Genomic DNA, 14,741 nt, shown 5'->3' with positions numbered 1-14,741 from the left:
TTTCTAGATTGTTGGTTCTTCTTCGTCTTCCTCTTCTTCTCGGCGACGTATCTTGGTGCGATCGACTATGGCGTCGACCAATACTATGCTGGTAACTTTAACACTACCTAGTCATCTACCTTATTCTCTCTTTCCCAGCCCTTTCATTCAAACATGTTCTGAATTCTTATTTGGATCCAATCCAGGTCTTCGTACCTCCACATCCTTTGATTAAACATTGGCTCTCCCTTTTAAGATGTGAGCAAACTTCTTTCCCTATTTTTGGTGAGCTACGTTTACTCTCTCTCTCCCCCAATTCGGATAGATTATGTATGTATGTATAGTTGATTACGCTTGCTCTTGTCATCGATTTTGCAGTTTTTTTAAATGACTTCTCTCTGTTACTTGATGCTTCAGTTAGAATTCCAATGAATTCTGTGTTTCCAACGAGATGGTCGTTTCTATCCTCACTCAAAGAGGAAAGCAGAATTATCTATCAGAAAGATCCTTTTAAAGCATGTGGCTGCGCATCTGCAACTCCTTACACTACATCAAATAATCTCTATGTTGAGATCAAAGATTCAAAGGTGTGTGTGTATTGAAAGTTTCACTGCAGTATGAACACTATATTTCATGCTCTTTTTTTTTTTCCTTAGTGGTGTGGTGGTATTCATTTTTTTTTCAGGAAAATATTGGAGAACAAATGTCTTCTGCAGAAAAATCATATTCTTCTCGTAGCATGTTGCAATACAATTTACTAGCAAAGAACCTTTTAGCACTAGAGGAAACTTTTGTTGCCTTGGACTCTTTGAGAATGGAAAGAGATATTATGTTGCAAATGGCCAAGTTAGGGGCTGCTGAGTTTTTCAAAACCTGTCTATCTAGGTCTCGTTGTTCTTCAATCACCTCATGCTTATCTGACACAACCGAGTTGGTGGGTACAGCACCGAATCAGCAAGTCTTTGTATCATCCAGAAGGAAATTGAAAAAGATAGCTAGAAGGTCGAGTGTGACAGGTGAGAATGGTGTTGATCAGGGTTCTTTGCCAACCGGGTTAAGAACCATATGGAACAATATCGATGCCCCTAGAGTGAGAAGACCACCGATATATAGAAAGAAAAGAGAGAGGATCTCTAGAAACGAGGCTGAGATGTCAACAGGAGTCAAGGTTCAGTGTGAAATATTTCTCTACTTTTTTTTTACCTTTCCTTTGTTCTCTTTTAGTTAACAAGAAATTCTTATGACACTCTCATGTATCTTTTGAAGATAGTGGCGGATATGGAGAGAATCAGAACGCAACTGGAGGAAGAAAGTGGTAAGGTAGCGAGTTTGAGTTGTTGGGCAGAAGCAGCTGGGATGAACGAGAAACTCCTGATGCGCAATCTACATTACGGTTGGTACTGTAGAGATGAACTGTTGAAAAGCACCCGGTCTTTGGTTCTCTTTCTTGCAAGAAATTACCGTGGACTGGGAATCGCCCACGAAGATTTAGTTCAGGTTCATCTTCTCTCCTTAAGAGTTTTATTATGAGTCCTACAAAAGTTCTATCTTTTTAGCTTAAGATTATGATTACAGAAAGAACGTTTGCAAGTGGAAAGTTTTAAAACTGTGATTGCAGTTCCTTTTGTTCTTATATTTTGGGTTTTGCAGGCAGGGTATGTGGGGGTGTTACAAGGAGCAGAGAGGTTTGATCACACAAGGGGTTACAAGTTTTCAACATACGTGCAGTATTGGATAAGAAAATCAATGTCCATGATGGTGTCACGGCACGCAAGAGGCGTCCATATTCCTGTTCGTGCATTTTGATTTTTTGACCCGTTTTTCTTGTTTATCTAAGTTTTGTCTCATTTTCAACATAACTAACCTCACTTGTTTCCCTTGATTGTTTCTGTTTATTGGCAGGCATCAATAATCCGAACTATCAATCAGATCCAAAAGGCTCGTAAGACCTTGAAAACGAGCCATGGGATAAAATATCCGGCTGATGAGGAGATTTCGAAACTAACAAGCCTGTCGGTGAAGAAGATTCGAGCAGCTAACCAATGCCTAAGAGTGGTCGGTTCTATCGAAAAGAAAGTCGGGGATTGCTTTTCTACAAAATTCCTGGTATGTCGTTTTGGACCAAAATGTGCTGAAACTATGGATATTTTTAGCAATTCATGTTGGGAGTGGAGGACTGAGGATTCGGTTTTACTGTTCAAAGGTGGTTGGCTCAATCGTTGGTTTTGAGAAATTTCCATCGAACAAGAACCAAGATTTGTTTAGTTTTAGTATGGAATGAAAATACTGTTACCATCTGTTTATCATAAAGATTGGTTCAGTTTGGATTTTATGCTATTCGCTTTGTTCAATTTGGTTCGGTTTTGAGACTCAAAGCTCGTTTTCCGTGCATACAGGAATTTACACCGGACAGGACGATGGAGAGTCCAGAGGAGGCTGTGATGAGGCAGAGCGCGAGGAGAGACTTACATGATCTTCTAGAAGGGCTAGAGCCAAGAGAGAAGCAAGTGATGGTTCTACGTTATGGTCTTCAAGACTACAGGCCCAAGTCCCTTGAAGAGATTGGGAAGCTTCTTAGAGTTAGCAAAGAATGGATTCGGAAGATCGAACGGAGGGCAATGGCTAAACTCAGGGACCAACCCAACGCGGAAGACCTCAGATATTATTTGAAGCAGTAAAATATATACAGAATTTTGGAACCACACTATGTCTTCTATCACAATGTGAAGGTGTGTAATCAATCATGTGTGTTTATAATATAACATTGGAGATCTCTACTACAGTGTAAAGTTATGTATATGTGGTGTAAACTTATATCTTATTATAGAAACCTGTTCAATTTTTTTTTGCAAAATTTGTCTCTATCTTAAAAATAATATATGATTATATATATATATATATATATAATTCTTCATTAAACAAAAAAAATCAGTTTTAAGACTTGGTTATCAAAGTAGATAAAAATCTGATCTTAGCTCTTAAGATTATACAATATCATTATTATAAGGAAATTATACAATATCACAATAATTCTAAAATAAATTTTACTTCTATAATTAAGAATTATAAAGCTAATTACTAGTACTGTAAAAATGTGATTATGAAGAAATTTATATACTAGTTCTAATAAGATTTAATTCTATAATTATGAAGCTAAATTATTAATACTGTAAAAATGTAATGATAAAGAATTTACAAAATTACTAATTCTAAAAGAAAAATAATTATTTTTCTAACAAAAAAAATAAACTTCCATAATTCAGGAAAGTATATAATTAATTATTAATCCTAAAAAAAAAGATTGTAAATATTCACCAAATAAGCTGTCTCATATATTTTCTCATCAAACAATACACTTTTCTTCAAAAACATCACATTTGCTTCAACTACATTGGTAAAGCTTTTGTTTTTCTTTTTAAAAAAGTTATTATTATTTCTATGGATTTGTCTCTAATTATATAGTAAACCTTTTTAATGTTATGTATCTTGAGAAACAGCTAGATTTTTATTTTAGTTTTTTTTTTTTGAACAAAGAGAAACAGCTAGATAAGTACAATTCTTGAGTAAAAAAGACATTTACTAGTGAATTTTAATATTATGTGTCTTATTTTATTATTTTTTAATCAAAGACCCTCTAAAAAAATGTGCAATGGACATGCCCTAATGGGCCGAAAGAATAAGATCGAAAATTAGTTTCGGTACTATACTACTTAATTGAGAGCCGGTTTAAGTTCGTTCGCCCGCCCTATCGTCTTTGTAAAAAGATTCTAACCAGATTGGGAACAACATCGACGAAAATGGCGTACTCAATTAGTAGTAGTAACGCATTCAGGTGTAGTTCCGATACGCTGCGTTTTGATCCCCGACAACAATGTAGCAGCAGCCGCCTAAACCCTAATCCTTCGTCCTCTCTCCTCTCCTTTAATTTCTCCCCGATTCTCGCCCGAGTAGATATATAATTATATTCTATTATTCCTTAGCTTCGAGTGAACCCTTTTTGTATATTCAAACTGAATCTTTTTGCTTTTGATTTTCTCGAATTTTGGTTGTATAGAATTTCGTCGGTGCTTCTTCTTCTTCTTCTTCGTCTGTTTCCCGGCGGTGTATTCGAGTTAGAGCTAAAATGGCTGCGTCGGAAGGTTCCATCAACGGAAGCAACAGGATGCTGGTAAACAAACAAACAAAAAAACACTCCGATTGAATTTTAGATTTTTTTTTTTTTTTTTTTTTTTTTTTNTGTTGATTTGATTTTGGGTTTCAGGTGTTTGTGCCACCACATCCGTTGATCAAACATTGGATCTCTGTTCTGAGAAATGACCAGACCCCTTGTCCTATTTTCAGTGAGTAGATAAGATTTTATCCCACACCAAGTAGAGAGATGCATGTAGAACTGAATTCAATTTCTGATTCGTTGGATCCTAATTCTTGAATTTAGTGAACATTCTTTAGCTCTTAGACTATATTATCTGCTTAATTGCGTTTGAATATGAATTTGCTACTACTATAAAAGTCTCTGTTTAAAGCTTGAGTTTTTTTTCAAATTATCTTAGGGAATGCAATGGCTGAACTAGGGAGACTACTCATGTATGAAGCATCACGAGAGTGGCTGGTGACTAACCGTTTTAACAAAGTTTCACATCTCTTTTTCTTGAATTTGTTTACTCTGGTTTTTTTGCTTATTGTTTCTTGTCTGTGTGTTTTGAAGCCAACTGTTGTTGGAGAAATAATGTCTCCACTTGGTCCTGCTTCTGTTGAATTCATTGATCCTAGAGAGCCTATTGCGGTTCGTTTAATTCCTCCAATTCTTCCTGTCTTTATACTTTCTTCTCAAACGCAAAATATAAAAACATATCTGACACTTGGTTTTTGTCTCTTGTGTAGGTTATTCCGATATTGAGAGCTGGTCTTGCTCTTGCAGAACATGCGTCCTCGGTTTTGCCTGCGAATAAAGTGTATCATTTAGGTAAATACTTTCTTGTTCGAAGATGTCAAACATGACGACTCTTTTTTTTAAAATCTAATAGCCTATGTATGATGTCCCCGTGCTTTATCCTATTTGCCAGGAGTAAGTAGGGATGAGAAAACACTTTTGCCGTCAGTGTATCTTAACAAGTAAGGACTTGTCTGCAGCATTATGTAGTTTTACTGAAGTGTTTTACAATAACAGCTTTTGATACATCTTCTTTAGGTTGCCTGATGAATTTCCCAAGAACTCGAGAGTATTTTTGGTCGACCCAATGATTGCCACAGGTAAGAAAGTCTTGAATCAATTCTTGTAACGTAATGAGTTTTAGTCATTTTAGCCTCCTCCATATTACAAGTGTAATTAAGGTTTGATGTTCAAAATGTACACGATAATATGGGAATGTGAACGCATGACATGGTGATACCAAACTGTTTCATAGCTTGAAGTGTAGGTTTAGCAACAGCTTGGTTTTTTCTCTATGCTTCAAAACACTGTTTATTTGTATGTTAGGTGGTACCATAATTGCGGCGATGGATCTATTGAAGGAACGTGGTTTGTCTGTTCAGCAAATCAAAGTGGTAATCATATATATATATATATAGAAAGCAGTTTTATGTCAGAAATCTTGGCTACCTAATAATATCCTCCAAGTAGTTTGATTTTTTTCCGGTACCTCCCTTGATTACAGATTTGTGCGTGTACTGCACCTCCTGGACTGTCGAAGCTTAATGAGAAATTCCCTGGGTAAATCAATAGCAAAAGATCATCTCTGAACTTGTTTGACATTTGTTTAACTCTTTACTAAACTGTTTGCAACATATTTCAGGCTTCATGTATATGCTGGAATGATCGATCCTGAAGTCAATGAACATGGGTAAGTCAGATATGCAAGTTCACACGTTTTCGGTATTGGGTTCTTGGCTTTTTAATTTCCTTGTGTATTTACAACGAAATAGGTTCATAATACCTGGGCTTGGAGACGCTGGAGACCGCAGTTTCGGGACAGAATGAGCTTTTTTGATGAAGGTGCTTCTTGTGTAGAGTTTTTAAAACTTTACAGTCAAAAATCATTAAGACTAATTTGGTTTCTTACTTTGCTTAGATATATGTCTTGATCTCAGGTTACTGAAAGTGTTTTGATAAAGAGTCAAAGATTTACAAACAAGAAGAATCTGAATTCTCCTCATTATTAAGAAACAAAGAACAAAAAACTTGTAAACACAAATTTTCTTTGGGGAGTATTATCGTGATTTATGTGTCATTTTGTCAACTGTCTCTCTACAAAACCATTTTTGAAAGAACAAAAATATGCAAGCAAGTCTGAAAAAAAGCATTTAGATGAATCAGACATTTGAACCAAATTTTCAATCTGAATACCCAAACTGAACCAGTCTTTTGTTTTGGTTTGGTAACGATTCCCGAGTCCGATGATGTTATTACCAAATCAACAGGTTTACAAAAAACAAGCGTCGGTCTAATTCTGGTTTAAAACCTTTAGTAGTTTCGGTTCGATTTAAATTTAAAACCCGCTATAATTGGATCGGGTTTATTGAACAAAACATAATAAAGGGGTGTAGTGGTCATTGTGATAAAAGCAAACCCTAAGAGCTCTCTACTATAAATAAAATAAACCGACCATTTAGTTTCATCTTCGTCGCCGCCAAACTGATCTCAGATACTTCTTCTTCTTCATCACAGGTGAGAAGTCTTAGTCTCCTTCTTCCATTGGTATCTAATGGATTTTTACAGAATCACTTGTTCTATTGCTCATCTGATTAATAATTTTTGTGTCTGTTTAACCTGCTCAGATCCTTTTTGACTGTTCAAGCCAAATCTGTAAAAATGCAGAACGAAGAAGGTCAGTTCACAGAGCTCTACGTTCCAAGAAAATGGTATTATCAGCTTTCTCTTTTCTCTACATTTGATTAATATAGATTAAGCTAAATTCTCTTAATTAAGTACTAAGCTTGATTCGGTTTTGTTATTTTTTTTTTGTAAAATTCAGCTCGGCAACAAACAGATTGATCACATCAAAGGATCATGCTTCTGTTCAGCTTAACATTGGTCACCTTGATGCTGATGGTGTGTACACCGGCCAATTCACCACNCATAATACCTGGGCTTGGAGACGCTGGAGACCGCAGTTTCGGGACAGAATGAGCTTTTTTGATGAAGGTGCTTCTTGTGTAGAGTTTTTAAAACTTTACAGTCAAAAATCATTAAGACTAATTTGGTTTCTTACTTTGCTTAGATATATGTCTTGATCTCAGGTTACTGAAAGTGTTTTGATAAAGAGTCAAAGATTTACAAACAAGAAGAATCTGAATTCTCCTCATTATTAAGAAACAAAGAACAAAAAACTTGTAAACACAAATTTTCTTTGGGGAGTATTATCGTGATTTATGTGTCATTTTGTCAACTGTCTCTCTACAAAACCATTTTTGAAAGAACAAAAATATGCAAGCAAGTCTGAAAAAAAGCATTTAGATGAATCAGACATTTGAACCAAATTTTCAATCTGAATACCCAAACTGAACCAGTCTTTTGTTTTGGTTTGGTAACGATTCCCGAGTCCGATGATGTTATTACCAAATCAACAGGTTTACAAAAAACAAGCGTCGGTCTAATTCTGGTTTAAAACCTTTAGTAGTTTCGGTTCGATTTAAATTTAAAACCCGCTATAATTGGATCGGGTTTATTGAACAAAACATAATAAAGGGGTGTAGTGGTCATTGTGATAAAAGCAAACCCTAAGAGCTCTCTACTATAAATAAAATAAACCGACCATTTAGTTTCATCTTCGTCGCCGCCAAACTGATCTCAGATACTTCTTCTTCTTCATCACAGGTGAGAAGTCTTAGTCTCCTTCTTCCATTGGTATCTAATGGATTTTTACAGAATCACTTGTTCTATTGCTCATCTGATTAATAATTTTTGTGTCTGTTTAACCTGCTCAGATCCTTTTTGACTGTTCAAGCCAAATCTGTAAAAATGCAGAACGAAGAAGGTCAGTTCACAGAGCTCTACGTTCCAAGAAAATGGTATTATCAGCTTTCTCTTTTCTCTACATTTGATTAATATAGATTAAGCTAAATTCTCTTAATTAAGTACTAAGCTTGATTCGGTTTTGTTATTTTTTTTTTGTAAAATTCAGCTCGGCAACAAACAGATTGATCACATCAAAGGATCATGCTTCTGTTCAGCTTAACATTGGTCACCTTGATGCTGATGGTGTGTACACCGGCCAATTCACCACCTTTGCTCTATGTGGATTTGTCCGAGCTCAGGTTTGTTGGATTACTTCAAATTGCTTGAATTATTCTTCCCACAGTTTGTTATAACAAAGATCGTGAATGAGTTTTGTTTTTGATCGAATCTGCAGGGAGACGCAGACAGTGGCGTCGACAGGCTCTGGCAGAAGAAGAAGGTTGAAGCTAAACAACAGTGAGGTCACAAAAGTCAAAAAGCTCGGCGGCCTCTTAGTTTGCTTTTTTTGAGGTTTCAATGTAGTAATGTGGCTTCGTTAGTTTCTCTACATGCGAATTCATGTTTTGGATTTTTTTTGCTTTATGGTTTTATGAAAGATAATTATTATTAGGCTGTGAGGCCAATGGAATCAAATTCTATTACAGTCTAAATTTTGAATGTGGCTTCGTTTGTTTCTCTTAGTGATTTGCCTGGTGGACTTAAGAAACTACCTGTTAATACGAACTGCAAATTTCGTTTTATTATTGAAAAGTATATCGTTTACACATTGTTTCCCTCGATTTAAGTGCTAAGAAGTGGAACATAGTTTTCTCCATCTTCAAACGAAAATGGTTATAACAAAAGACGTCTTTGCATTCATCATATCTCACCATCCCAAAGCTCTTCAAGTGTCTTGTATGGACTCAACGTCAAATGAACAAACGACGTGCCTTGGACTAACCTAGCCTGCACAGTGAAGAAGATTCGTATTAAAGTTTAGACTTCATCTCATAGATTCTAAATTTGCAGAGACGTGGTTTATAGTTTTTACTTACCTGCTCTATCTTGGAAAACTTGTCAAACATTTCTTTTGGGATTGACCATCCCAATACATCAAAATTCTCTCTGATTCTTGCTTCATTTGTGCTTTTGGGAAGTATGCTATGACCCATTTGAAGTCCCCATCGAAGCGCGGTTTGTGCAGGAGACTTTCCTAGTTCTTTAGCAACCATTTCCAGAACCGGACTCTTTAAAACATCAGCCTTCACCCACGATGTTCCAGGAGAACCCAGTGGCGAATATCCCTGACACAGTGAAAATTCAAAAGTGTATAAGCATGAAATTCTGATTTTCTATAATATTTTGGACATGTTAGTGTTTTCAAACTTACTGAGAGGTGAATCCCTTTGGACTTGCAGAACTCATGTAACTTATGTTGTTGCCATGAAGGATGACATTCCACCTGGTTTACAGCGGGAGGAACACGAGCAGCTTCGACGAGATCTGAGAGTTTTTTTGTAGAGAAATTACTTACGCCAATGGCTCGTGCCTTGCCTGAATCATACAGTGCTTCCATTGCTTTCCATGTGCTAGGAATATCGATAGGCATAATGTTCTCAGGCTTAAACTCAACAGTGCCTTTCTTCAATCTAACAGGCCAGTGCATCTTGAGAAAAAAGATCAAATGAAACCAATCAAAATACAAGTAAAGCTTTACTAGAGTTTCAAATCCAAAGATCCAGCTAGTTCTGTAAGAACAAATCAAAGGCTAAAAACTAAGCAAGAAACACATCATGAAAACTGTTAAAATAATAAAATTAGCATATGTTCAAAGGTGTCATGCTTACGAGATACAAATCAACATAATCAAGCTGCAGATCCTGTAGAGTTCTGTTCAATGCCTCATGTACACCCGGAGGGTCGAGATCAGTCAGCCTGTCATGGCATAATTTGTAGGTTATAAGAGATTAGAGGCTAAGCAGACGCGAAGGAAACTGAAAATGCGTAAGAAAACATGAAACGTTATGGACAAAATACCAGATTTTTTAAGTGATGAACAGCTTCTCACGCTTCACTACGCCATCTTCAAAAAACTTCTTCAGAACTTTCCCAATCTGGAGGTGAAAAACGTTTTCAATATCTCCATAGCATAAATAGAATGTACATATCAAATGAATTTGAAAGCAGTTTATACCAAGTAATAAAATCAATCCTTCAAAATGTAAAGCTAGTTAACAAGAAGATAAACAAAACAATGTGTGCCATTGTCATTCCCAAAAAACAGGACAACATACTAAATCCAATAAGAACGATCATACCAACTGTTCTACTAAAGAGCATCAAGCTACGCCAAAAGAAGAACAAAAAAGAGATGATACAAAATGTGTGGAAACATGAGGTAGACAAGATTCAGATCCCGTCTAATTCAAACAGGCAAGAAGATAATGAAGAACCTAAAAAGCCATTACATACTAAAAAAAATCAGATCGGTGGATGGATTAACCTCAATTTCATTGCCATATCTTGAAGCACAATCAATATGCTGATACCCAATCTGCAAAAAAAAAAAAAAGAAAACGATGATGCTGTTAAGATCTGATATCAAACCTTGAACATCTAAGGATCAGTTAAATGAGAACGAAAAATCACATACGAACCTTCAGAGCGGCGGCGACAGCGTCTCCAACGACGCCAGGAGCAGCTTGCCATGTTCCGAGACCGACCGATGGGATCTTTGATCCGGTGTTGAGTTGGAAGAATCCAAGTTCGTCCGCCATTGTTAGAGCTTTAGGAGTGCGATTTAGATCTCTCTCGTGACCAACTGACCATTTTTACTATAAGGCGGAGGAAGAAGAGTCGACAGAGCGGGAAACTCGTCGGAGTTTTAATTTCTAGACGGCTAGATTTCAAACACGTGGATGAATCCAAACGCCACGTTACAGGTTCAATATCACCAATTTAAATACTATTTAAATTCGTATAATATTCTGCAAATTTTCGTATGAATAAGAAATAAATGGAAAAATGATTTATGAAGTATTTTCCAACACTGGGAAATTGAGATAACTTTAGATAAAGATTTGGTGGGGGAACCGTGTCTGATTCGAAGATACGACAAGCTACAAACTGTCGAAAGAGAAAGAACAGTTGAAAACAAAATCACATCGACTAGTAAAGGAAGGGATTCTTCTAGGCCATTGCAGGGTAATCTACGGCTGTAAGTGGAGCATCAGGCACAAGAGCAGCCGGAGCAGAAACCTGAGCAGGTGGGTAGCTGGTATCTTCATCCTTAGGAGCATGAATGATCACAACATCAGGCGATGGTGTCTTTGGTCCATTAATGCCCTTAGGGTCCCAATCAAGCATAACCTTCACCTTGATTCCCAACACACCCTACACATTGCGGTTTTAACCAGACTTAGATATTAGACAAACATTGCTGAATTACTTACACACTAAAGAACATCTCCCAAGGATATTTACCTGTCTGAGCAAAACATGTCTCACTGCAGAGTCAATGTACTCCTTAGTTGGTTGACCAGATGAAACCATGTAACCATCCTTGAACTTCATCGACTTAGCACGAGCAGCACGGAGCTTTCCACTTACAATCACCTCGCATCCCTTAGCACCACTCTCCATAACAAACCTCAATACACCATAGCAAGCCCTGTACAACATAAAATCATTGCCAAGATTAACATCTTCGTATAAAATCTTTTGACTTTGAAACTCGTGTACATTTAGAACCTAGTTTAAACCCTTATGTATGAACAGCGAGTTCAGTAGATAGAGACATTACCATTCTGTATATGAAAGACATATATTACAACTACTCTATACTAAACATATAACTATTAGGGGTCAAGTGAATGCTTAAACAAGTTAGTAGTAAGTTGCCAAAACCAATTCCTCAAATGAAGTTTCAACGAAAACAAAGTACAGAAATGTCATACCTACGAACAGCAAGACCACCGAGAAGCTTGTAGCGCAAAGACTCAGCCTGAGCAATGGCACAAAGACCTCTGTTGGTCACCTTTTCAGCATAAAGCTCAACACTGTCTTGTGGGAATTTGAATCTCTTCTGGACAAGTGATGTCAATTCCCTAATTCTCCTCCCCTTCTCACCTGTATCCAAACAACTATCCTAAATCAGATCTCCACACACAAGTTTCTAAAAGATTTAAAATTACCCAAAATGAAGAACAGATACAACATACCGAGAACGTTCTGGGTGCGGGTGGCCCTGATGATAATCTCAGTCCTCATAGGAGTAACCCTAACCTCAACACCAGAGTAACCATCCTCTGCAAGCTCTCTGGTGAGAACCTCGTTCAATTCAGCGTAGAAGACACCGTCCGCTACAAACTACAAATGAAAATCCCAACAGAGTTACTCAAAACAGTTCCAATAACGATGCAGCGAGATAAATCTATCGAAATGTAAACAAAAAAATAATATGAAATCAGAATTCAAACCTTTCTCTTCTTGCTGATCTGAGTCGTCATGATTGTGTGAATGTCAAAATCTGCCGATCTCTGGAAACCCTAAAAATGAGTGAGAACAAGGAGCCGTAATCTCGAGAGAGATGATATTAGTAGTATTTATATTTGACCTAATTCAGAAAATCAGGTTTCACGTCCAAATTTACTTTGGGCCAAAAAGGCCCATATATTGATCAAAAAATAGTTAACTCAATGGTTTGGTTTGGGCCTATGGATGTTTTCAAATATGTTTTTAATCAAATAAATAAAAGACTTGTGTCGCACCTCTGAATATTCCGTATTTTATACACATTTCCAAAGCACAAAAATGACATTAACTTCATACAGTAGAATTAGACCATGAACGTTTGAGAGATTTTAGGTAGTTTTTAGATTATAGATTTTAGTTTTTGGATTTTGGGTTTTGGATTTTGGGTTTTGGATTTTAGATTTTGCAAAATAAATTAAAAAACAAGGCCATGAATGGTAATTAGTTTTTAGATGGTTTTTGGTTTTTAGATTTTAGATTTTAAATTTTGGTTTCTGATTTCTTGGTTTTTAGTTTTTGCTATTAAATTGAAAATTAATAAATAAAAAATCAAAAACTCAAAAATTAAAAATGTTCTCTTTGAAAATAATTATTTTTTACAAAAACCACAAATTATATTTTTTAGTTTCTCTTTGAAATTGCAAGAAACTACCCAAAAACTAGTTTTCCTAAATTTAAGGGAATCTATTTTTTGAAAATCTTGAATGGAAAAAAATAGGTTTTCAAAGAATCAAAATCCAAAATCTACTTAAAATCTAGTAAACATTCAAGGCCCAAATGAAAAATTAGAAAGAAAAAAATGTTTCATAGAGGAAATCTCAAACACTCATTGAAGTGAGATTTTGGATTTTGTTAAAAAATTAGTAAAATGTTCAAGAATCTGAATTTCCTTTTTTTTTTTTAGGGAAACCATCTTTTATAAAATCTTAAATGGTTAAAAAATGGATTTTTGAAAAATCTAAAACCAAAAACCGAATAACCACATCTATTCGAGGCCTTAAATTGTTTAATAAAGTTACTTTAAAAGTAAAAACCAACCAAGTAAGTTAAAATTAAAGTTTCCATATTAACTCAAACAAACAAAAAAAATCTGTCCGCCACGTAGGACGCTTGGTTCTTCTCACTCAGTCCACTAAAAGCAAAAAAAAAAATGTCAAAGGGAGAAAAGAAAGATGGAAGAAGCTTAATATCGAATCTAAGCCGTTTTGGGAAATTCTATTAGTAGGTAGGTGACTCAAAAATCTCATCCTCTTCTTCTTTCAACTTAGCTAGCTATGGAGTTCCTCTGCTTTTCCCCGCCAAAATCTCTCCTGAAGCAAATGTAGCCTTTTCCAATTGCGAAAACTAGGGTTTCTTTTTTTTTTGTTTTTTCCTCGATTTTGTCTCCTCTTCTTTCCTCGCTGATTTAAGCAGAAATTTCTGGGTTTTTGGGAAAGAGATATTGGAATCGTTGTTGATTGAAATGAAGAAGCTTTTCGGAGGTCCGGGAACTTTGTGTGGTCTGTTACTGAGAATCGGACAATGTGCTTCAGCTGCGGCTTCAATCGGGGTTATGGTCTCTGCCAAAGAGTTCTCTGTTCACACTGCTTTTTGGTAAAGTGTTTGTTTTTGTCTTTCTTTCTTTTTAACCTTGTTTTGTTCGCTTAGATGATGTCTCGGATTTGGCGGATTTAACTAGAAAAATTTCTTGTTAGTGGAAGTCTTGTTGATGTTGGTTTGTTTTGTTTAGCTACTTGATTGCATCAATGGGTCTTCAATTGCTGTGGAGCTTTGGGTTAGCTTGTCTTGATGTTTATGCTCTCAGGGGCAAAAAAGATCTCCAAAACCCAATCTTGGTTAGCTTATTCGTCGTTGGTGATTGGGTATGGTACCACATTTATTTGGGTTTGTTTACATTGAATGCAATGTTCCTGATATGATATTTTTTTTAAGGAATTGAAATGTTTTTTTTTTCTTGTTTTGCAGGTGACTGCAATGTTATCTCTTGCAGCTGCATGTTCATCAGCAGGAGTTGTAGTCTTATATGAAAAAGATATCAAGTATTGCAATACTCAGACCCAATATCCTTGTCTTAGGTATGAAGTAGCTGTAGCCCTTTCGTTCGTCACTTGGATCCAAATCGCTGTTTCTTCTCATGTCACATTCTGGATCTTAGCCTCCGTTTAGTTTCGAAAATAAACCCCCCACCTTTGTGTTTTTTTCTTCTTGGAATGTTGAGAACATCTTTTGCAGTTTTGAGATCAGTGTTTCAAATCGAATCCATCAGTGTTTCTTGAAATCAAGTCTTAACCACACC

The 14,741-nt window shown here is 36.1% G+C and overlaps 4 protein-coding genes, 1 long non-coding RNA gene and 1 pseudogene across 13 annotated transcripts in view; 4 read left to right on the top strand and 2 right to left on the bottom strand.

The window, feature by feature from the left end:
• The window catches only part of LOC104781251 (RNA polymerase sigma factor sigC), a 3,086-nt gene extending 253 nt beyond the window's left edge, over positions 1-2,833 (top strand). Inside the window, exons 2-9 of one of the 5 annotated variants that reach the window (XM_010505870.2) lie at positions 8-91; positions 186-237; positions 397-566; positions 665-1,147; positions 1,246-1,476; positions 1,630-1,770; positions 1,882-2,085; positions 2,376-2,833. In XM_010505870.2, coding sequence (XP_010504172.1) covers positions 8-91; positions 186-237; positions 397-566; positions 665-1,147; positions 1,246-1,476; positions 1,630-1,770; positions 1,882-2,085; positions 2,376-2,657 — 1,647 coding nt within the window. In that variant the 3' untranslated portion in view covers positions 2,658-2,833. Of the gene's footprint in view, positions 1-7; positions 92-185; positions 265-357; positions 567-664; positions 1,148-1,245; positions 1,477-1,629; positions 1,771-1,881; positions 2,086-2,375 lie in introns of all 5 variants that reach the window. The other 4 variants (XM_010505868.2, XM_010505869.2, XM_010505867.2 and 1 more) reach the window with 4 other exon arrangements.
• LOC104781250 (uracil phosphoribosyltransferase, chloroplastic-like) lies at positions 3,701-7,364 on the top strand. Of its 5 annotated transcripts, none has more exons than XM_019244776.1 (13): positions 3,701-3,926; positions 4,034-4,147; positions 4,241-4,319; positions 4,530-4,588; positions 4,685-4,762; positions 4,861-4,942; positions 5,043-5,091; positions 5,168-5,229; positions 5,456-5,523; positions 5,634-5,689; positions 5,772-5,821; positions 7,053-7,120; positions 7,216-7,364. In XM_019244776.1, exons 1-12 carry the CDS (start codon positions 3,777-3,779, stop codon positions 7,103-7,105), a joined length of 900 nt encoding a protein of 299 aa, XP_019100321.1. In that variant the 5' UTR covers positions 3,701-3,776; the 3' UTR covers positions 7,106-7,120; positions 7,216-7,364. The 5 variants fall into 5 exon arrangements, with proteins under 5 accessions (XP_019100321.1, XP_019100322.1, XP_010504167.1 ...); XM_019244777.1 differs by having other exon boundaries at positions 7,197-7,364; XM_010505865.2 differs by lacking the exons at positions 7,053-7,120; positions 7,216-7,364 and adding exons at positions 5,902-5,971; positions 6,067-6,215 and having other exon boundaries at positions 5,772-5,819.
• LOC104775050 lies at positions 7,917-8,574 on the top strand (the record flags this gene model as incomplete). The annotated part of the gene is given in 3 exon segments (XR_002037743.1): positions 7,917-7,986; positions 8,100-8,232; positions 8,328-8,574. It is a non-coding gene; the product is annotated as a 40S ribosomal protein S21-2 (long non-coding RNA).
• Positions 8,441-10,837, bottom strand: LOC104781249 (annotated as a pseudogene).
• LOC104781246 (40S ribosomal protein S3-2-like) lies at positions 10,917-12,506 on the bottom strand. The gene is made up of 5 exons (XM_010505862.2): positions 12,391-12,506; positions 12,133-12,280; positions 11,869-12,040; positions 11,396-11,582; positions 10,917-11,305 (listed from the first exon to the last, which is right to left on the bottom strand). Exons 1-5 carry the CDS (start codon positions 12,418-12,420, stop codon positions 11,102-11,104), a joined length of 741 nt encoding a protein of 246 aa, XP_010504164.1. The 5' UTR covers positions 12,421-12,506; the 3' UTR covers positions 10,917-11,101.
• Positions 13,549-14,723, top strand: LOC104781245 (CASP-like protein 5B2). The gene is made up of 3 exons (XM_010505861.2): positions 13,549-14,038; positions 14,175-14,307; positions 14,411-14,723. The coding sequence occupies exons 1-3, from the start codon at positions 13,908-13,910 to the stop codon at positions 14,609-14,611; spliced, it is 465 nt and encodes a 154-aa protein (XP_010504163.1). The 5' UTR covers positions 13,549-13,907; the 3' UTR covers positions 14,612-14,723.

Source organism: Camelina sativa, chromosome 4 (assembly GCF_000633955.1).
Source record: "Camelina sativa cultivar DH55 chromosome 4, Cs, whole genome shotgun sequence".
In the NCBI taxonomy this organism is placed as follows: domain Eukaryota; kingdom Viridiplantae; phylum Streptophyta; class Magnoliopsida; order Brassicales; family Brassicaceae; genus Camelina; species Camelina sativa.
The sequence above is the reverse complement of the archived record's forward strand: the minus strand, read 5'-3'. Positions and strand labels throughout refer to the sequence as shown.